Source organism: Paramormyrops kingsleyae, chromosome 20 (genome assembly GCF_048594095.1).
Source record: "Paramormyrops kingsleyae isolate MSU_618 chromosome 20, PKINGS_0.4, whole genome shotgun sequence".
Taxonomy (NCBI): domain Eukaryota; kingdom Metazoa; phylum Chordata; class Actinopteri; order Osteoglossiformes; family Mormyridae; genus Paramormyrops; species Paramormyrops kingsleyae.
In genome coordinates, this window is record NC_132816.1 from 23523120 (window position 1) to 23546793 (window position 23674).

General features: G+C 47.0%; 1 protein-coding gene across 1 annotated transcript; it reads left to right on the plus strand.

The window, feature by feature from the left end:
• The first annotated feature begins 2589 nt into the window (after nt 1-2589).
• Nucleotides 2590-21990, plus strand: gpam (glycerol-3-phosphate acyltransferase, mitochondrial). The gene is made up of 21 exons (XM_023839694.2): nt 2590-2755; nt 6804-6935; nt 7120-7239; nt 8537-8610; nt 8778-8891; nt 8964-9113; nt 9215-9314; nt 9460-9596; nt 9677-9776; nt 14450-14662; nt 14861-14974; nt 15234-15319; nt 15421-15536; nt 15783-15853; nt 16098-16362; nt 16505-16641; nt 16742-16819; nt 18065-18202; nt 18329-18518; nt 18946-19004; nt 19510-21990. Exons 2-21 carry the CDS (start codon nt 6837-6839, stop codon nt 19624-19626), a joined length of 2478 nt encoding a protein of 825 aa, XP_023695462.1. The 5' UTR covers nt 2590-2755; nt 6804-6836; the 3' UTR covers nt 19627-21990.
• Nucleotides 21991-23674: the final 1684 nt, after the last annotated feature.

The window sequence follows — 23674 nt, forward strand, 5'->3', positions numbered from 1 at the left end:
GGGAGATGTGGACCCCCCCGAATATAGACGAGTATTTCGCACACTGCCTGTAGCCATACATTTCTTCTGAACTGTTAAAAAATGTGAGCAGTTCAGTTCAGTGACGCTGTGTATGAGTGCAAGGTGTATAGTATCTGCTGAGGAAAAATTCAAGTTTAGGAACAAATTAAAGACTATGTGTCAGGATCGTTTGTGTCTTCTCCCCATTTGGCCAGCAGGTGTCGCTGGCCATCCTGTCCTCCCCATTGTTAGTCTTTACCATCCACCTATGGCCACGAGTTCTAGTATTTAAACTAATATTGAAGTAGCCATTTGGCTGAACAGCATCCAGACCTGTTAGAATCTTATAGACCTGGATCATGTCCCCCCTTAGTCTGCTACGGGGAAGAGCAAGTACTAGAAGTCAAGATGCGTCTCAGCATCTGAGTGCATGTGGGTATAAGCACCTCGCACAATGCCAGCCACCCAGGGCCATTTCCTGCCTGTTCCCAGCCTGACAATAGGCAAGGCTGCACTGGTCACAGTGCCCAGAAATTCCACTACCCTGCTCAGGTTATGTGACTCTGGCCAGGACACAAAATGCACCTGCAATGATTAACATTAGGTGTCGCTGGCCATCCTGTCCTCCCCATTGTTAGTCTTTAGTTCAGGGGTCACCAACATGGTGCCCGCGGGCACCAGGATGCCCCCAAGGACATCCAGTTGCACCAGTGAGCAGCATCTAAAATTTAATTTTATCCTGTTTCTATTTTTCTTCAAACACATTTGCATTTATATAGATTTGAAAATGACAATATCTAAAAAAGGAATTTAAAACACGTTAATTATAAATGAAGTTTAGATAAGTTTAGGAGGGTGTTTCAAACTGGTAGCCCTTCGTATGGCTCAGTACCCGTGAAGTAGCTCTCAGTTTCAAAAAGGTTGGTGACCCCTGCTTTAGTGTTGATCCAGATGATTGCATAGCTCAATGAGTTCAGCATGTGGTTTTACCTATTAATCCCCCAGTTTCGTGTTCAAATCCCACCTCCTCTGTTTTTGTATTTTTGTAGATTTTGTTCCCTTGTGTTTCATTTGTATCAGTTTTCTAGTAACTGTGTCTTGTGATTTGTATTCAGTTTTGGTTTAATGCTTTGTGCCTGTGGTTGTGTTTTTACCTGTCTGTTATTCCCCAATGTTAGATTCAGTTTCCTTGTTTCTGTGTTTCTTAGGTTCCCTGTTTGATCCCCCAGTTCCTTGATTTAACTATTAGTTAAATTGCCTGTTTTCTTGTGCTAGTCCTTGTGTCCTGCCCCCTTCCTGATTGGTTAATTGTTTCATGTCTCACTGTGTTGTAACTGTTGTTACCTGGTTCAGTTGTGTATTTAGGTTCCTTCTTTAGTTCGATGGCCTGTACTACGAAGCGGGGTTACTGGCTTATTTGGGTAACTTGTCGGATTTAAGGTACCACAGTTTAAATGGACTAAATATTCGTTCACTTACATTTTGCCCAGACTACCTTAAATCCAACAAGTTACCCCGATAAGCCAGTAACCCTGCTTCGTAGTACCAGGTCTCAGTTCCTCAGTGGGTTGTATTTCAGAAGGTTAGAAGTTACTGTGTTTTGTCATTTGTAGCCTGCCTGCCTGCTCCTTCTTGCCCTGACCTTTTGTAGGTAGTCTTTGTTTTTCCCCTTTTTGGTTTTGACCCCTTGTGGTCCATTGTGTTGTAGTGTTCTTAGTGTTTTCAGTTTTGTTAATAAACCCCTGTTGTCCTGTGAGCCGCAAGTGGACCGTCCACCTTCCGGCCTGCACCATGCCATGAGTCCCTGACACTATATATGTGGCTGCACTATTCATTGAATTTGAATTTACAGCCAAATTTCCATATTCTGTAAAACAGACATTATTGTAGCATGTTGAATTTTTCTCAGTATTAAATGGCACAAACAAATCTAGCTATTTTGTGTAATGCCTATGTGCTTAAACTTTACAGACACATTTCTTCCAAACTAGGATAAGCAGTTACAAGATGGGTGGATTACCTTGTTATTCATTGTTATTCCTTTAATAATTGAAGATGTTTTTCAACAACAGTAACATTATACTCAAGTCAGCGTGGAGCATTTGTAACGACGCTAGACCGTAATTTACTATGCCTGAAAACGAACGCATTTCATACAAATAGTGTATTATAGTCTTTTAAGTTTTCTAATATCATACGTCCATGGCTGATTTTTGGCAAATCTGAAATTGCAGAATTGTAAAAAAAAAAAAAAAAACACGGCCGGCGCTCAGGTGTTCCACTTTGGGGGTGACAACGACAGGACATTAGCCTGGTGCTGAACTCTCTTCTGGCTCCCATGAGGCAGTGTGTGATTATTGGTCAGATGGTGCTTTTCTCACGTTTATTACTTATACTGTATGTATCCGTTTCACAATGTATATTTTTGCTAGAGTTTGGGTTCCTCTGTAATTAAAAATAACTCAAAGCAGACAGACTGCATGATGTTATTACGCCACAGGCGGCTGACATTTCCATAGGAGCCATTTGCTGAACGTCCTGCGTACACGCATGCGCAGTGCAGGTGCGCCCCCTGGCGTTTCCGCTTTGCTTTGAGCTATTCAGAGCGGCGCGGACCTGAGTGAGCACAGGGTACTGGATCCACCGATGCCCTGGCCGCGTGGGAGGTGACTGGCTACTGCTGTGTCTGCCGGAACTGGGGCTGAGATCCGGCGTGTGGCCGCCGGGGATGCTGCGCGGAGGCGCTATTCTGGTGGTAAGGAACGGGAGATGGTGCTCCGACCGGCCGGTACGGGGGGGAATCTCTGTTTCGCAGCCCCCCGCTCCGGTCCGCCGGACAGGATGCGCCGCTATCTGATCGCTTATCGTCCCGCGGAGCCGGGCGTGCACGTGCAGGGGGCGACCAGAGGGCAAAGCGTCACGGTGGATGGGGACCCTGCTGGACAGGGTGGTCGTGTTCCCAAGCGGCTTACTGACAGCCTTACAGCCAGCGGGGGGCTCAGCGCTCGCATGGCGGATGTTGTAGTTTCTTTCTTCCGAGCCCGGCGTGTGAGAGCGATTAGCCCCGTTGTCGTGCGGCTGCGAAAATGACGGCGCCGGACGTTTTAACAGTGAAAGATGTTCGACAGCCGGTTAACGGACTCGGTGCGCCGCTGATGCGGAGTTTTGCTAAGTCAGGGGAGCCGCGGGCACTGCAGTAAAGGCGAGGACAGAAAGCACTTTAGCGGTAGTAGTGAGTAGAAAGGGCAGCACTGTACGGAGCAAGCGCCTGTGCTCTGCACGGAGCTATTAATAAGCATCATTCACTCGTTACTGACGCCGAGTTAAGGACGCCCGAGTCCGTGAGCTACTCGCTGGGGCTGAGAGACCAAGACGCGCACTGCGGCTGTTGGCTTAGTTCAAGCTTCTGCATTGAGTATAATATAGAACCAACCACTGCGGCGTCAAAAACGACTGTTCATTTGCTCTGCACCATGCAGTTAGACACGGGCTGTGGTAAATCAGATTATGTCTAGAAAATGTGGTGCTGCGATAAATATGGCATGGCGTCGCACAGCAGCTGGGCTGCACACGACGCTTCCTTTTCATGAGCTAAGGTTAACTAATTTCCCCTTACCCCTCTGCAAGCTAGTCCCCCTCTATGCTAAATGACGTTTTGATTGTTTGACGTTGATCTGGGTGGCAGGCGGCGGAGGTGTGTCTGTAGTCCGCTCTCTCATTGGCCACTTTTTGTCTCTTTGTGTCCGTTTACTTCCTTTTCATTGGTCAGCTGCTGTCCCTTTGTGTCTCCACCACCTCGAATACTGATTGACCTGAATATTTTTTTTCGTAACTCAAAGAGAGAACATGACGCTTGGAGCATTAGATCATGTATATACAAAGACAATCTGTATCCCATGCTGCATTTTCGCCACCATATAGAGGTGCTGGCTCAGAGGGTTAGGATGCCTGTGTTTGCAAGGTCACCCATTCAAATCCCAAGGGTGGCAAGGCCCTTAACCCCCGCTTGCTCCAGGGACTGTCTGACCCTGCATTTCAAAAATATACTTCACTTTGGTTAAAGTTCCTGCTAGATAACTTAAATGTAAAGGCCTTACCAACCAATTGCTGCGTTAATTGTAATCTTTCTCGTCTGAGTCCCCAGAAGGTCACAGGGACCAAACTGTCTTCTGCAGCTGATGGCTTCCCACAGTGTCATCTTAATGCCGGCACGTTATTTATGTTAATTCATTTAGCAGACATTTTTGTCCCAAGTGACATGCGTGTCAGGATTGGCAAATGGGCTTTACTCATGGGTCCCGCAGGGACACTGTTACTGTGCTGGCTGTGGGATTTGATTCACGACCTTCCAGATATGGACACAGATCCCTGAGCTGCACCGTGCCAGCTACATGGATGCCGTTGTTTTTCTGCTGTGTGTCACTATGTCGTGTGTCTTGCGTCTTTACGGATACATCTCTCTGAGGAACCAGCAGCAGGTTCCTCAACGAACAGTGTAAGTCCCTCGTGTTTATGTGCTCTGCTCGGACACAGTTTAGCCCCTGTGGAAACCTTAGTCAGTCTCGCCGTGTAACGTGCTGACATTCGAGCTCTTCAGATGCTCTTCCTGGAATTCACACACGTGGTTTGTGAGCTGGCAGATGGTGTGATATCAGTGCACAGGGTTGCCGGATGCTGAGCACGATGTAGTGAGTGGACATTTAGGACATAACCACACATACCTCTGCATTCAGCCAGCGGATACAAACTCCCCACCTCTGAGATTTGCCCATTCATTAATTCTTAAAGTGTTTGCCCACAAGTCTGACCTACTTCTAAAGGTAGTCACATGAGGCTGTTGCTTTAATTATTCATTTTTATCTTTAGTTACATCAGAACAGAGTTTATGTGCTGAAAATACTGTGTGTAAGCAGCAGTGAGAGTGAATGCCCCAACGCATTAAAGCTTCATGACATGCCAACGTGTTTTTGACTCGCTGTCTTTGATCTGTCTGTTTGAGAGGCAGCCTTGGGCATGTGTGCATCTGTGTTTAATTTGGTCCTTGTTTGGGTGATAAGTAACGTAGCCGGGAGTGACCGGTGTAAACCGGTCTGGCTCTAAACTAACACAACCGCAGCTTTTCAGGACACTAAGTTTGCACCAAATAGCAGTGTAAACGTGCCTGGTTATTGAATAATGATTAATCATGAAGATGCTCCTGATGATTTGATTAACTGGATTATCAGCACAGTGTTTTATTTGGACAGCCTCCCCCTGGTCACATGACCTGTGAGCGTCACTGCCATTGCACGTATACTGGTGACATTGTGGCTCTGAGCACAGGCTGCTCTCTGCCCCTGTGGTAATAGTCGTGCTTGGTAAGATCTCTGTATGGTGTGTCTTATGCAGCTGCTTCCAGAGTTCAAGGTTGAATGCCAGGTGAGAGCTGGTGATGTGCGGGAGAGTCGCATAGACGTAGGTAAGGTTAACGCTGATGACAGGGCTGAGCCAAGTCTCCTCTGCTGATTGTTTTGGTCTGGCTATGCCATCCGTAACCAAAAATCACCACGGCAACACCCTAAAACCAGATTTTTTTCATTGTCAGTGAGGCCTGAGAAGTTTGTGAGTGCCTTGGAGGAACCAGAGTGGAAACGTGTGGGGCAGAGCTCTCTGGGAAAATGCGAGCCTTATGAAATGTGGGCAGAATACAAGCACAAACTGCATCTCTTTCATACATAAGTTAGTAGGTCATCTCAGAGGAAAATGTCAGTGGCTGTGTTACCTTTCCATTTTAGCTCAGCAAAATTCCAAAAAAGTTTTTGCACCACATTTTTGATTATCATGAAATTTGGCATGTGAATTATGCCTGGGCCTGCGCTCTCTGACCGGAGGTGCCACTGATTTCCCTGCACAGGCCAGTATCATAGCCCTGTGCTCTCTGACCAGGGGTGTGACTGCTTTAACTGCGTAGACTGGTGTGCTGGGCCTGTGCGCTCTGACCGGAGGTGCCACTGATTTCCCTGCATAGACTGGTGTGCTGGGCTTGTGCTCTCTGACCAGGGGTGTGACTGCTTTAACCGCATAGACTGGTGTGCTGGGCCTGTGCGCTCTGACCGGAGGTGCCACTGATTTCCCTGCATAGACTGGTGTGCTGGGCTTGTGCTCTGTGACCAGGGGTGTGACTGCTTTAACTGCATAGACTGGTGTGCTGGGCCTGTGCGCTCTGACTGGAGGTGCCACTGATTTCCCTGCATAGACTGGTGTGCTGGGCTTGTGCTCTGTGACCTGGGGTGTGACTGCTTTAACTGCATAGACTGGTGAACTTGGGCCTATGCGCTCTGACCGAGGGGGCGACTGCTTTCCCTGCACAGGCTGGTGTGCTGGGCCTGTGCGCTCTGATCAGGTGTGTGAATACTTTCCCTGCATAGACTGGTGTGCTGGGCTTGTGCTCTGTGACCTGGGGTGTGACTGCTTTAACTGCATAGACTGGTGAACTTGGGCCTATGCGCTCTGACCGAGGGGGCGACTGCTTTCCCTGCACAGGCTGGTGTGCTGGGCCTGTGCGCTCTGATCAGGTGTGTGAATACTTTCCCTGCACAGGCTGGTGTGCTGGGACCGTGTTGCCCAGAATGCTGTGCTCGTTCCAGGAAAACAGATTTAATTGCCCATCAGTTAACCCTAATCACCCTTTATTTGACATGCAGCTTAGTATAATTATTTGATAGGTAATTGGTGGTTGTCGGTAACCGGAGTTCATTGGTGTTGGGGGGTTAAAAGAGGCTTGGGGTTGTGGAATGTTGCTGAGAAGTGTCTCTGTGTTTCAGGCTCTGTGTCTGCACCTCGCTTAGAGTCCCGTTATGGATGCTACACTCTCCTTCAGCTCCCAGGACAACTTCCTGCTGGCCGGCTGTGCCGATTCAGGACCAGGCTGCTGGAAACACCCCAGCGAAGATTCTGTGAGTGGGCGACAGCATGGACTGTACTGTAATTGTCCGTCGGTCCATCCATCCATCCATCCATCCATTCCCCAACTACTAATCCACTCTGCAGGCTCATAGGCGGCAGGCAGAAGAGGGACTAACCCGGATAGGTAGAGCGAGGGACACCGAGTTACTAACCCTCTTTGGACTCATCCCCCAGGACCGGAGCTGCAGCCCTTCAGTTCTGCGGTCTGTGGCCAGTGCCTGGAAGGAGGGACTGCTGAACAGGAAGAGGCCATTTGTGGGCCGCTGCTGTCACTCCTGCACCCCGCAGAGCCAGGTGAGTGAGCTGTGTCGGGCCTAATCCTAACCATAACCATAACCCAGGGGTCGGTGACCTGCGCCCCGCAGAGCCAGGTGAGCTGCCTTGGGCCTAACCATAACAGTAACCCAGGGTTCAGCGGCCTGCACCTCAAGAGTCTTCTGCAAACATCACATATTGATTATTTAAGGCTTGCGATGTTACTCTTGGTAGCTTAACTTCATTGGATAATATCAGTCCAATTGGTACCACTTGTAATTTTTAAGCTAGCAAAGACGTTTGAACAAAATACTATTGAACAAATCTAAATAAATCATGTAACAAGGCAGCTAAAAGCTCTCAAAATATCAAAAAAGAAAAAAATAAAAGATGAAGATGGAGACTTTAGAGATGAATAGATAGTGGCATATTCATTGCACAGCTGCAACCGTGAAATATGTAAATTACCCATTCAGTGTAGTTTTTGTGCCTGTGTATCTTTGGACAGCTTCTTGATGTCTAGACTACAAAGACATTTCAATTGTTTTAAGCAAGATTGCCTGAACTTTCATTGTTCAGGTGGCTTCCCAGTTCAGCACAGGTTCTGCCAGTTTTGTGTCGCCTCAGGAGATTAGAAGAAACAGAAATCAAAGTAGTGGAACAGCTGTTTGCCGACTTTCAAAATGAAAACAATATAATTAAGAATGATTTGGGATGTGCCATTATGTTCATGAAACAGTTCTTGAAATTTCTTTTTGGAAGGACTTGGATTAGCACTTCCAGGATTATACTCATTAAAAAAATGTATTACTTGCCAACAGAGTATTTTAGAGTGATAGTATTCTTAGCCCAGTTCTACTGAAGCAGTATGAGAATGTATTTACTGATGAGACTTACGTAAGTACTTACATAAGTCACTCTGGCTGAGGGCGTCTGCCAAATGCTGTAAATGTAAATGAAACACTCGAAATAATTTGTTTGTTTACACTTTGTTGCTGGAGTCATATGAAAATATTGCTAAACTGTCTAGAATAAATTTCGGCTTCCAGTGAAATTCTGTGGCTCCAGTGGCTTTCAGTTTAAAAAAAAAAAAAATCTGAATCTCTTCTCAGTTGGGCCACCTAACCCTGCTGTAACCGTAAGCCTAACCCTAACCCTGCTGTAATCGTAAGCCTAAGCCTAACCCTGCTGTAATCGTAAGCCTAACCCTAACCCTAACCCTGCTGTAATCGTAAGCCTAACCCTAACCCTGCTGTAATCGTAAGCCTAACCCTAACCCTAACCCTGCTGTAATCGTAAGCCTAACCCTAAGCCTTCTTCTGATTTATTCTCTTAGGAAAAGCTCTTCAACTCCAGCATCCCATCACTTGGCCTACGCAATGTGATCTACATCAATGAAACGCACACCAGGTATGATGCTGCTCTCTGTCGCCCCCTGGAGGTACTGGACCATCACCTCTTCTGTCCACCACTTTGTGTCATTTTGTCATTTTAATGTATGTACCATTCATCCTCAGTGAGTGATAATGCTAACTGTAATGATGCTGACTTCAGCATGGCGGTCTTCCTACCCTCAGGCACCGCGGCTGGCTGGCCCGGCGTCTCAGCTACGTCCTCTTCGTCTTGGAGCGTGATGTCCACAAGGACATGTTCGCCCGCAACGTGGTGGAAAACGTGCTGCACAACAGCAGGTACAGCGGCTCTCGAGCTGCATGCTGGGGCCCCTGCTGGTCGCCCTGCTTTGAACATTGCTCCCCTTTCAGTGTGGAGAAGGCCATCACAGAGGTGGCTTCAGAGATGGCCCCTGTCACGGCGGAGCCCACGGCAGAGCAGCAGGCCGTCGTCAGGGTGAGGCGAAAGGCCCGCGGCATCCTGCAGGAAATGGTGGCCAATATTTCGCCCGCATTCATCAGGTAGGATCCGCCCCCATAAGAAAGGCAGTCAGCCAGCTGTGCTTGTCGCCTGTCATTGCTGCTTGGTCAGTATTAGAGCATTAAGATGTGACGTCCCCCAGGCTGACGGGCTGGGTGCTGTTGAAGCTGTTTAACGGATTCTTCTGGAGCATCCAGATACACAAGGGGCAGCTGGAGATGGTGAAGAAGGCAGCGACTGAGGTCAGCCTGATATGCAGCCCCCGAATCTCCCCCTGCCATCCCTGTTATGCGGCCCCCGGATCTCCCCCCTGCCATCCCTGTTATGCGGCCCCTGGGTCTCAGTTACTGGTTTGGGTAATGCTAAGGGATGTGTTCTGTATTTCAGCAAAATGTCCCCCTGGTCTTCTTACCTGTGCACAAGTCACACATTGACTACCTCCTGATCACCTTCATCCTCTTCTGCCACAACATAAAAGCCCCTCACATCGCTGCTGGCAACAATCTCAACATCCCCATCCTGAGGTGAGGCTCCCCCCCTCAGTTCGGGCACCCATCTGTGAAAGGTCAGAGAGTGTCTGACACGAGCCCTTCCATCCATCCAGCACGCTGATCCGCAAGCTGGGCGGCTTCTTCATCCGGCGCCGGCTGGACGAGACCTCAGACGGGAAGAAGGATGTCCTGTACCGCTCCATTCTGCACACGGTGGGTCTGTACCACTTGCTGCTGCATGTGGTAGGTCTGTACCGCTTGCTGTCACACGTCGTAGGTCTGTACCACTCACTGCTGCACATGGTGGGACTGTACCGCTTGCCGTCGCACATGGTAGGTCTGTACCACTCAATGTTACACACAGTAAGTCTGTACCACTCACCATCGCACATGGTAGATCTGTACCACTCACTGCTGCACATGGTGGGTCTGTGCCGCTCGCTACTGCACATGGTGGGTCTGTACTGCTCGCTGTTGCACACAGTGGGTCTGTACCACTCTCTTCTGCATGTAGTGGGTCTGTCCTCCTCTCTCCTGCATGTAGTGAGTCTTGTACTGCTTGCCACTGCACACGGTGGGTCTGTACCGCTCCCTGCTGCACATGGTGGGTCTGTACCACTCACTGCTTCACACGGAGGATCTGCACCGCTCACTGCTGCACACAGTTTTTGTTTCTGTACTGCTAGAACTGCATTCCTCTTGACCTTTCGATACCTGTCAACTGCCTCCAGAGTGCCACAAGCTAGGAGGCTCCCTTTACCGCTGTAGTCCACCCCCGGGTTTGGAGGTCTCCACCACGACAGGCACCAGCCCCTGCTCTGCACACTGTCACTAAACTTTGGAGTCTGCCAGGTCTTTCCAGCATTTTCTCCTGCCATCTGATCCAATTCAGCACCAGATGATGATCAATTGACACCTCAGCTCCTCTCTTCACCATAGTAGGAGTTGCACAGACTAGTTGACTAGTCAACAAGTTGACTTGTCTGCTCTGCGATGACTCCTTAAGATTGACATTGACTAGTCACTGATCACATGATTATGACATTAACCCTCTGGGGACTAGGTGTAAGGAATACACTTACATCAAAAACTTAATTCATGGCAAATAAATTATTTCTGATACATTTGTTTTGGCATTACACTCATCTTTTTCATCTATTTCAATGTCCTTTGTAAATATGGCAGATTTATGTGAATTTTTTTTTGCCATCAAAATATAGACATTGCAAAATGCAGTTTGGAACACTTGCAGAAACATTATAAAAATACATAGAAAGCGATGCTGGCAGTTTGCTTTGATCACAGATATTTAATCACCAAAGTCTTGGCTACATGAAGATGACTAAATGTTACAGTTGCAGCATTCAGTTGGATAAATAAATAATAAAAATCTAACTCATGTCACTATTTCTGGCTCCTTCCATTGAATATGTAGGAGCTCTCATGTATATGCATGAGCCATTGACACCTGGCCACATCCTCCCCCCCTTTTATGGCGCTGGTGGGGATGTATCTGGATCGCGTTTCACCATTGCGTTGTTCATCAAATTACCATGTGAATACGATTTGAATAGTTTGCATGTTCTCCCCGTGCATGCATGCATTTCCTCCGGGTGCTCCGGTTTCCTTCCACAGTCCAAAGACATGCAGATTAGGTCAACTGGCTACTCTAAATTGCCCATAGGTGTGACTGCGAGTGTGTGTGGCTGTTTGTCTGTGTTGGCCCTGTGGTGGACTGGCGGCCTGTCCAGGGTGTACCCTGCCTCTCGCCCGAAGATGCTGGTATTGGCTCCAGCTTCCCCGTGACCCAGATGGATTAAGCGTTATAGATAATGGATGGATGGGTGCGATTTGAATACACAGTAATGCGGCTATTTAGAACGTAAATAGCGATCTTGAAATGAGAGCGGTACTACACACCCCCGATGCAGGTAAAACAAAGTAAGGTGACATGGTTTAAATTTTTGCCTATTTAACTTAATTTAAAAAAAATTATACTTCTGACAATGGACGTTTTGAAAAGAAGACATTACGGATTCAGTCAGCATTTTTTTCATGTTTCTACAATAAGATGTCAGCGAGTTATGAACTGAAATGCACGAGAAAGATACTCGGCATCGCCGGCGATGGGTTAACAACAGGCACGTCTCTGAGAAGTGCAGGGAAAAGAGATGGTAGTGGAGCAAAAATTGAGCACATGGAGTTATTTTTGTCTCTCAATTGCATTTAATTCATTAAATGAATACCTGTTTACTTGCATCTTATTTTCCACTTAGTTCTGTCTTTGAAAATTCTATCGCTATACTTTTATCTAATATCGCCAGTGCTGGCAGTGAAACTGATTTTTATTCTGTGGAAACTAAAGATCAATCTGCTGGCCAGATTTAATAATTATAAACATCCATCCATCCATCACCGTAACTGCTTAATCCCAACTTGGGGTTGGGGGGGTGGGGGTTACCAGAGCCGTGAACAACAGGTACAGGCGGGAACCAACCCTGGGTAGTCGCCAACACACCGCAGGGCACGGACGCACGCACACTCACACAGCCACACTCACACAACTACAGGGCCAATTTAGACTCACTAATCAACCTGCCCTGCACGCTTTTGGACCGTGGGAGGAATAATTATACATAAAATATAAATAAAAGGCTGTGTCCCATTTTGATCCCGATCAATCCCACAAATAACTAACAAATTGAATAAAACTGAACGACTTTTTCGTCCTCCATTGTTTTTGGGTGGCAGTGTGCAATGTTTCTACTGGTAACTTTTCTCTGTGGCGGCCCGCCACTCCAAAATCTTTGCCACTGCGGCCAAAACAGAAATCCAACCGATGATCTAAATCAACACCTTAGTGACTTGCCTGGGAATCCCGATTTCTGCCCCCCCCCCCTCCTATGCACACACCCTGGAATTCAACTGGTCAATGGCAATAACAGGCTATATTACGTTGCCATTTAGCAGACACCCTTATAAAGCATCTTTCCTCATATATACCCCATTTACACACACATTGATACCTGCTTTTGTTGTTTTACCGTTATGGGGTGATGTGGGAATGGGAGCATAATGGTAAAGTCTACTACTCTGGTAACATTAGCTAGTAACCTAGTAACATTAGCAATAACATCTCTGACATTTCTAACTTTTGCATGGCGAGTCGGCATGCGAACCCATAATCAATTACCGTGTTCGATGAGGGTGAGAAGGAAACTCATTCTTTTGGTCACTACCCAAAGCTCAGGACCATGGTGAGGGTGGGAACATAGATGGACTAAATCGATAGTTTTCCCTTCCGGTTCAGCTCTCTTTACCACAACAGCATGGTACAGTGTCTGCATTACTGTCAACGCTGCCCTGATCCAGCTGTCGATCTCCTGTTCCCTTCTTCCCTCACTCATGAACAAGAGCTCAAGATACCCCCACTGCTCCTTACCTATAATTATTGGTGAAAAAGTGCAGCCCGGGAAGAGTACAGCACCCACCGGAATGAGGCTGACAACAGACTCTGTATCCTGTATTCCTGAACCAGCCTCCACAGGACCCCCCGAGGGGCACAGTCATATGCCTTTTCCAAGTCCACAAAGCACATGTAGACTGGTTGGGAAAACTCCCATGAACCCTCCAGTATCCTGTGAAGGTGAAGAGCTGGTCCAGTATTCCGTGACCAGGATGGAATCTGCATTGTTCTTCCTGTATCTGAGGTTTAGCCAACAGACGGACCCTGGGAAATTCCCAGGGAGGCTGAGGAGTGTGATCCCCCTGAAGTTGGAACACATCCTCCTGTCCACTTTCTTAAAGATTAGGACCACAGCCCCAGTCTGCCAGTCCAAAGGCACTGTTCCCAACCTCCATGCATCGTTGAAGAGGCATGTCAGCCAAGGCAACCCAACAATATAAGGAATTGTCAAGAACCCAGAGTGAATCTCATTCACCCCTGGAGCCACTGAAGAGTTGTGGTCTACTTTTGTATCCTCAGCTGTAGAGATGGGCAAGTCACCCTCTTAGTCTTCCAGCTCTACTTCCTCCAAGTAAGGCATATCAGTGGGATTCAGGAGGTCCTTGAAGTATTCCTTTCACCACCTGACTATATCCCTTTTTGAGATCAACAATTCTCCATCCCTGCTGTAAACAACATGGGGAAAGCCCTGCTTCCCCTTCCTGAGTCACCTAATGATTTACCAGAATCTTTTTGGAGCCAACCAAAAGTTAATTTCCATGGCCTCACCAAACTCCTCCCACAGCTTCAAACTGTGAAGGTCTCCTTAAGCCTATCAGCTCCCTTTACCACTGGTGTCCACCACCGGGTTCGGGGATTGCTGCCACAGCAGGCACCAGCAACCTTATGGTCACAGGTCCACACAGCTGCCTCAGCAAGAGAGTCCTGGAACATAGCCCATTCAGGCTCAATATCTCCTGACTCCCTCAGGATAGCAAGACAAGTTCAGTTGGAGGTACAAGTTGAAGTTCTCCTGCACAGGGGTCTCTGCCAGACACCCCCAGCATACCCTCACTATACGTTTGGGTCTACCAGGTCCCCTGCCATTGGATCAAACTCAGGAACAGGTGGTGATCAGTTGACAGCTCAGCTCCTCTCTTCACCGAATTGTCCAAAACATGCGTATGCAAATTCAAAGGTACAATTACAAAATCAACCATCGAACTGCGGCTGGTGCTCTGGTGCCAGGAGCACTTATGAACACCTTTATGTTCGAACATGGTGTTCTGTTTAATTCAGCCTATGCTGTTCTCCCCCCCCTTTCCTTTTTTCGTGTCCTTCTTTCTGTTTCTCATGCTCTCTCCCTCTCTCTGTGCTCTTCTTTCTTTTCATGTACCTGTTTCACTGTTTCATGCACTCTCTCTATCTCTCCCTTGTCCAGTATACAGAGGAGCTCCTCCTGCAGCAGCAGTTCCTCGAGTTCTACCTGGAAGGCACGCGTTCTCGAAGTGGGAAGCCATCCCCAGCCCGAGCCGGCATGCTCTCCATTGTGGTGGATGCGCTCTGCACTGGCAGTGTGCCAGATGTGCTGCTTGTGCCCGTTGGCATCTCCTACGACCGCATCATTGAGGAAAATTACAACAGCGAGCAGCTGGTAGCCACCCATATCTGGCTTACACTGTATCAGCTGGGGCTTACAGCACTGGCCTACTGTCTGCCTTGTTGCTGACTAACAGCGGGGCCCAGCAGCACCGACTCGTTGTGCTCTCCCTTTTGATGTTTAAAAGGATGAATGATACTCCCATATAGCAATGCACTATCCTGATCTGTCTGTCCCCATCTCTGTCCTCAGGGTAAGCCGAAGAGGAATGAGAGCCTGTGGGGTGTGGCCTGTGGAGCGTTTCGGATGCTCCGGAAAAACTGTGGCTGCGTGAGGGTTGACTTCACCCAGCCTTTCTCTCTCAAGGTGGGGTTAGAGTTAGGGGTTAGTGTTTGGGTTTATGCTGATGAGTTGGCAAATTATGGGTTTCATGCGTTTGTCTGCTGAGTGTGATGGTACATTATTTAAATTCGGAAGCGTTATTTAGTTGTTCTTCAAAAGATGTAGGGAATGAGGCTCCATTCATTGCATATGAATATATCACATGGTTAGAGATCTTGGAGGTGTTTGTGGCGGGTACCTTGAAAGGAAGTGATGTCACGGCATTTCCTGTCATCTTCTCCAGGAGTACCTTGACACCCAGCGCTGTCGGCAGCTTCCGGTACCTTTGTCACTGGAGCAGATGCTGGTTCCAAACATCATCGCAGCCCAGTACGCCACCTTGTCCACGTAGTGGCCTGCTCTCACATGGCTTCCAGGGAGATGAATCTGCTTTGTCCATCTCCTGACCTTTCTTTGTTGTGGCAGCACAGGCCGGACCAAGCTGCTTTGGCTGGTGAGGAAGAGGAGCAGTTTGATGGTGGGGACCTCTCAAATGAGCCCTGCAGAAGACACGTCATTGCCAATCTGGCCAAGCACGTGCTTTTCAGTAAGCCAGTACCCCATCCCCTCCCTGTTTCTGTCTTCCAATCCCATGCTGAAGTCTGAGGGTGGTGCTTTGACTCGGCCAATTGCATTGTCCTATGATTTTGGTGGTACTAGATGTGAATGTGGGACAGGGTAACGCTGATGTGTAAAAAGCTTTGCCGTGGAAGTCACCTGCTGCCTTTTATGGTTCTGCTTAACATTGCTTTATCGGTTCATCTTCCTTTGCTTCTTGTCTCTGCCTCTTCAGCGGCCAGCAGATCGTCCGCTGTCATGTCCACACACATCGTGGCCTGTCTGCTCTTGTACCGGCACAGGCCGGTAAGGTCGCATTTTTTCTTAAATGCCTTTGTGCCTGTTTCTGTCACAGTAAGATTAGATGAGGTAAGACTTTATCTACAACGATGTCTATAACCAGATTTTGTGTGGCAGCTTCCAGGCAGAAAACATCAATAGGTTGAAAATAGACAAAAGAAGCAAGATTTCTGACAATATATAACATAGAAAGCACTCAAAGGCAGATAAGTAGTGTCCCTTTACGTGAGCGTCCTGCCCCCGTGTGCAGGGCATCGCCTTGTCCCGGCTGGTGGAGGACTTCTTCAACATGAAGGAGGAGATTCTGTCTAGGGACTTCGACCTGGGCTTTTCGGGCAGCTGTGAAGACGTGGTCATGCACGCCCTGCACCTGCTGGGCAACTGCGTCAACGTGACAAGTGCCGGCCGCAACACCGAGGTCGTGGTGTCCCCCCGAAACACAGTGCCTGCCCTCTTCGAGCTCAACTTCTATAGCAATGGTCTCTTCCACGTCTTCATCGCCGACGCTATCATAGGTAAATTTCTTATGTTCTTAGGTATAGCCGGACTACGTGGCTGCTTGTGTCGTGTCCATCACTCATTTTTGAGTGAGACGCTATAATGGCATGACAGACAAAATGAAAGCTGGTCGTATATAGCGTCACTTCTCTTTCCCAGCATGCAGTGCGCTCGCCCTGCTGAGGGAGTCTGATGCTGAGCCCGGCTGCAGCAGGACGCTGCTCAGTCAGGAGGCACTGATCCGTCGGGCCGCTGGTCTCTCCCACTTCCTGTCCAATGAGGTGGCCGTTGCCTTGGTGAGCTAAAACCTTGGGCAGGCAGGAGGTGGAGCCAATGGCCTTTGGACAGCCCTCTGCCTGGAGCTGCTCATTGATCCATTGTTTCTTCGGCCTACAGCCCTGTCAGATGATTTACCAAGTGTTCCACGACGCCGTGGGCCGGCTGGTCCAGTATGGGGTGCTGCACGTCGCTGAGGTAGGCCTCTGTTCCAGCATCTCTAAACCCCAGTCAGGAAACGAGAATGGCAGCTGTGACTTTGGAGTGTCCTGGTCTGTCCTCCTTCATATGACTGGGTAACCCCTTCACATTAACGAGGGTTACGGGCAGAACATCCCGTGAAAGTGACGATCCGGGAATCATACCAGGGCCTCTCTAACCTTATCCCAGAACAGTCTGCTAGCCTGAACAATAACGCAAGTCTATTTATTACCAATTTCTAAACAAACAGTACTGTACTGTATACTTTGCATGTCAAATTACTTTGTCATTTCCTATCAAGGCCTTTTTATATAATATAAAAATTATGTCCCTGTATGTACAAAGTTACTACTGTCACTACGTTTTAGACTAAATAATAAAAATGAAAAATTGACAGCACTGAAAAGTTAAATGGTTATAGTGAGCAGCACAAGATTCCACAATTACAAAGAAAGATTTAATACGTGAGTGACACTGGTTACTGAGACAAAGGCGAGTGCCGTCCCTAAGCCAAGACTTTTAGTACTATAGTATGCACTTACAAATATTATATATTTCTAATATTTATATATTATATGATTTTATGTAGGCCTGTCACGATCATGGAAACTAATGGATCATTAGTTTGCAATTAGTTGTTATACTAACTGCGATTAACTGTTCTTTTTCTGTTCTGTTACGCATATGCAGATGTATGAGGTACAAATAGGGCAGATGGTACGGATTGGCTCAGGAGCGGAACCAGATGACTGTATTAAATGAGCACCAACAAAACATTACACAGTAAAAAATGATGTAGAAATGTGATAGAAATATGACATTCAGCTATTGTTATACAGAATAATGGAAACAATTCTAACAATAATGCAAAATGATCACAGTTCAATTAATCGCGATCTGACAATTATATAATTGTGATCTTACGTGATCCAAATCACTTTCAGTATCGTCTTTGGCTTACATGTCATCTGCGAGTTTCTGCAATCTTTTAGTGAGCTCCAAAAATATTTTAATTTCATTGTACATGGCCAACTCACAAATAACAAACTGTTAATGTTAAATGCTTGAATGTGAAGGTATTTCTGTATTTGTTATTTTATAAGCAGAATGTATCCCCGCTTTTTGAGTGTGTTTTTTGTGGTTGAGGCACTTAGAATTCCCCCCCCTGGGATCAATACAGTAGCTCTTACTCTTAAACGTTAGGTGTTCATCTGTGAACATGTTTGACCTCTTTATTCTTAGGATGACCAGGAAGAACTCAGCCCTGGCGCCTCTGAAGAACCCTGGAGCCAGAGGTACCCCGAGCCGCTCTCCTGGCGCAGTGACGAAGAGGACGAAGACAGCGACTTTGGTGAGGAGCAGAGAGACCGGTACCTGAAGGTGAGTGTTGGGTATGAAGTTCCACCTCAGCCCAGCAGGGGGCACTATAGGGCACTTCATGGTTTTCCTGTCACTTTGCCTCATTTTTCTTTTTTTCTCCCTGGCGTCCGTTGCATGCACCGGCAGCTGAGCCCATCCTCTGAGCACCAGGAGTTCATTGCATTCCTGCAGCGGCTCTTGAGCCCAGTGCTGGAGGCCTACGCGGGGGCGGCCATCTTTGTGCTAGGCCTGGAGCAGCCAATCACAGAGAGCGACTATACCACACAGCTTTTCCGCTTCCTGCTGGCTCGCACTGAGAAGGGAGTCGCTGCTTATGGTCAGATTTCTACAATACAGCTAATAAAATTCTACTCCAAAAAAAAGCTTTGCTTTATCAGTGTTATTCAGGGAAACCCTCCCGTACCCTACAGGAATGAGGGCATTGTGGGGCTCAGCAGGTTAGGCTGCTGTGCCTCTGATCAGAATCCCAGGGCCGGCAGGGTGACGTCACCGCCGGGCCCCTGAGGGAGGCCCCTAACCCCCAATCGCTCCGGGGCCTGTCTGATCCCGCTTCTCAAAGCCATGCATCACTTTGGATGAAAATATCTGATAAATTAATACATGTAAATGTTAGAAAATAAGCTTAAGGCAGAATGTTCTGCTTTAACTGTAGCTTTATTGCTGTGGTTTCAGTTCTTGAAACATTTGGGTTTCTAGTAGGGAATTTTTTCTTATTGAAATTCTGCTTCTTTGTCTCATTTCAGGGGAGAGTGCAACGCACTACCTGGTGAAGAACACAGTGAAGACGTTCAAGGAACTTGGGGTGAGATCACTTCATCTCCAAAGTGCACGTCATGTTTTGTGTGACGTTTTTTTTGAGGGAAATATCCATCCATCCATCCGTCCACCTGCTGTCTCCTTCCTCTAAAAGGCAGTGTATGTGCCAGGTGATGCTTTCATCAGTGTATGTTTATAAGGAGGGACGGGACCTTAACCGGCAGTATCACATAACTAGCCTGTTGGGTGCTGATGTGTCGTAGCCACCTGTGAGTCATGCTTATTTTCTACGCACACACACAGAAGACACTCTGCTCTCTGTAGGATGCTGTAAGGAATTCAGCTTTGCAGTACATACTGCGCCCTTCCCACATTACTGCAGAACTGCCCTTAACTCGCACTGCCGGCCGTTACCAGTGATATGAACACTGAAGTGCATGAGCTCGGTCATCGTTAGCTGATGGGCCTGTAGAGAAACCCCCTGCGCGGCTCTTATGCTGTGAGGTCTTGCTCTTCCTCCTATTCCTCCTCTTCCTCCCCACCGGCCATAGGTTCTGAAGGAGAAGCCAGGGGGCAGAGTGGTGGTCCTGGAGATGAGCAGCACCTTCCTCCCCCAGGCCAGCCGCAGGAAGCTGTTGGAATACATCCTGAGCTTCGGCCTCCTGTAGGGTGCACAGCGCCCCCTGCCACCGGCACATGGAAGCACACCTCTACACTGCTCACCACTCTGTGAAGGGCTTTTGCTGGCTACTTAACACAAACAATAAGGTGCTAATCTATGGAAAATCTACCTGAAAGTGCCTTTATAGAATCAGCAGAAGCACCAGCTGGGAGGGCTTAGCCGTTAACATGCCCCCGGCGATGCAGGCAGAAGTTAAGGGTTCTGGTGGAGAACGTAACACCCTCATGCTAATCGGCTATTCTAAAAGACAACCTACTTTTGTAGAGAGCTCCCATCTTGACCTCATCTCGATAGAGACGCAACCACCCAATTAAGTATTAGAGTGCATTCCTCCCCCCCACCCGGGAGAGGCTCACAGGGTGGTGCAAAGTGGCAGGGAGGCTTGGGCCCCATGCGCTGGTGCCCCCCGCGGCTCGCGGAAACGCTGCAGCTGCTTGTGTGGGTCTGCGTGACTTTCTCATGCATAGAGGCTGCAGCAGCCACTTTACTGTATGTAGGAATATACTAATCATTTTCCCAAGGGATAATATAATTAATATAACGTGACTGTAATAATTCATACAAGAACCGGTGAGTGGTTTTTGCTTTTGTGTGTTTATGTCTGGCATTTTCGGATAAAAATGTGTGCCAGTAACTACTGGTAAAGTCTACAGGCAAATGGTTCTCGTTCCTTGTGATAAAGACTACCATCGTGTACATTTAAAAAAAAATGTCTTGCAAAGATTTAAGATTTCAGTCCCTGGCTCAGAATGGCATTTTATGTTTAGTTCTTATTAGGATAACAACTAGCTGTAGAATTTACTTGTGTAAACTGCTGAGTCCCTGTCACACGTGTGGTCTGTGTCACACGTGTGGTCTGTGTCACATGGTCACAGGCTGGTCCCAGCGCTTGGAGCCATCTGTCACGCCAGGCAGCATGCTGGCCATTCTAACCTGACCTTAGAACATTGACATCTTAGCATGATTTCATGGAAACCCTCCCTGGACTGTAGCTCTCATGCATTGTGTCCGTCTCCTTTGGTTTCATAGTGACAGCATATTTGAGGCTAAAGCCTGTAACTGAATTTTTTATTTTATTTTTTATTTAAAAATTTTTCAAGAATCCAGGTTCATATAAAAATGCAACCATAGCCTGCTGTAGAATTATAAGCAAATTTATCGGGAGCCTCAGAAGAACCCGGTCTGTCTCACATGAGGCCTTTTAGGAGTTAAACAAAGCTGTGAAAATAAATCTGTTTCATTCATGTTGCATTTCTGTGCAAAGCTTGCGAGACCTTTTCCATCTGACGAGTGTGGCTCTGTCACCTGCCTCGGGTGGGCAATGTTTGGATTTACTGTCTGGTAAAAGCAATAATTACATTTATGAATGAGCTACTTTTTATCATGCATATTTTGAGTGACAGCAGCATATTTAAATACAGCTGTTTCTGAACTTTGGAGATTAATATATTTCAGAAGAGTAGCTAGATAGCTGGATCAGATCCTGCCTCACTGCTCTACACTATCGACAGCCAAATGATCAATAAAGTGGAAATATAGCTTAATTTAAAAATGGATAGATTGTTTTTAAGGGGGTTCATGTTACAACTACGACATAGCTAAGCTCTCCTAGAACCACAGCATCTCTGCAAAGGATTCTTTCACAACACACAGTACCAGTCAAAAATCTGGAACCACCAAGCCGCCTACAGAAGAGAGTGATAGAGTGTTGCATCACATGACCTGGCCACCCGACTTAAACAAAGTAGAAATGGGTTTGGAGGAGTTTGACCAGAGACTGAAAGAAAAGGGGCTAATGCGTGCTCAGCATATTCAGGACAACTGGAAAAAGCATCCCAGGATACCACCATAGAGGAGACAGCGGGGTCAACCAGTCCCTGGGCCAATTGGAGTTAAGGGCCTTGCTCAAGGGTCCAATGATGGCATCACTCTGCCAACCCAGGGATTTGACCCGGCAATCTTCTGAGTCCTAACCCAAAGACCTATGCCCCCCCCCCCCCCAGCAAATTTTCTCTATACTTACCTCTTCAGTGCATAATTCCATGTATGTTATTTTATAGTTTTGACGTCTATTAAGTATTCTAAAATGTAGAGATTAGTACAAATAAACCTTTCTGTGGGTGGGTGTGTCCAAACTTTTGACTGGTACTCTACATCAGCCTATTTTACTACTGTCTTCCATGTAATGTGACATCTATACAAAGTACAGCCAAGGTAAGAAACAGCTCTGGGTTTTTTTTTATCAAGGTGAACTAAGCTGTGACCTTTGTATTCACTGCTACAGGAAGCTACTTGCTAAGCTAAACGTCCATCTAGTTTGTTTTTCAATAAAACAATGGATCCAATGCCAGTCCTGACTGCTGTGTTTAAGTTTGTTTGGCTGCAGCTACAAAAAACAGAACAGACCCTGTTGGTTATGGTGAAGTGATCATGTGCAACATGCATTGTGCAGAGAGGATATTGCCTGTGACGGGATTCACCCACTAAACTATGCTAATAGTCATTTGAATTCTATATCTTCTTGTCTGACAGAAGGTTAATTTCACAAAGATCCTTAATGACAACATTTTTCTGGCAGCCTTGTCTTTGAACTAGTAGCGATGAATGAATGTAATTGAGGCGTTTCTTCTTCACTGATGGCCAGGCTCAGTTGAGTGCTAGATGCTGTTGATATACACTCATATCAGTGCATATCGCACCTAGATTGACATCCGGCTTCCAGTCTGTCTGCAGACTCACAAACAGAAACTTACAATGATGCAAAAACACATAAGCAGCTCTTCACACTGACAAAGTGGATGGATTGTACTGGGGTTTTGTCTAGTCTGAATGTCTATATATACACCAATAAATGTATCAAATGTCATTTTCCTGCTTGTTTTGAAGTTAACTGTGGGCTGTAATGTATAGAAACACATAAGAGCAAACCAGCTTTTTTGTGCATGCTTGTCCTCAGGGTTGTAGGGGTCTGGAACCTGTCCTTGAAGCTTTGGCTGCAAGGCAGGGAACAACCCAGGATGGTGCACCAAGCCACTGCAGGGCACAGACCCACTATTCATGTATATGGACAATTCGGCAACTCCAAATGCACCTTAGCAAGTTTTTGAACTGTGGGAAAATGAGAGGACCTGGAGGAAACCCCACAATGACACGGGGAGGACATGCAAAGTCCACACAAAAGGAGCCATGGTAGAGACTTGAACGCTGGTCTCAGAGGTGTGAGGGAACAGTACTAACCATTGGATTACCTCACCACCCCGTTTTCTACATTAAATTACAAATGTATGAGTCAAACCTTCGCACATATTTCCAAGGCAAGGCTAGGATATCATAATGTCCAGGCAATGACATCACAATACACACGATATAAAAGCAGCTACGTGACTCATTTATTCATTAAAACCAACTACTCAGTGCATGTGTTAGAGAAAAGCTTTCGATAAAATCAAGTGCTTGACACGTGTTATGGAGAATGTTTACTAAAACCATTATGAAGTATTTACCTTAGACTAGAGCAAGAGACTGTCAATCTCTTTGGGTGAGAATGACACTGGCATCTCAGGGCGTGAATGACACCAGAATCTCAGAAGGCATGACTGACGTCAGGAATCTCAGTGGATGAGAATGACGGCGGCACCTCAAAAGGCGAGATTGATGTTGGGATCTCAGAGGATGAGAATGATGCTCTGATCTCAGAGGGTAAGATTGATGTTAAGATCTCAGTGGATGTAAATGATGCTCTGATCTCAGAGGGTGCGATTGATGTTGGGATCTCAGAGGATGAGAATGATGCTCTGATCTCAGAGGATGAGAATGATGCTCTGATCTCAGAGGATGAGAATGATGCTCTGATCTCAGAGGGTAAGATTGATGTTAAGATCTCAGTGGATGTAAATGATGCTCTGATCTCAGAGGGTGCGATTGATGTTGGGATCTCAGTGGATGTAAATGATGCTCTGATCTCAGAGGGTGCGATTGATGTTGGGATCTCAGAGGATGAGAATGATGCTCTCATCTCAGAGGGTAAGATTGAT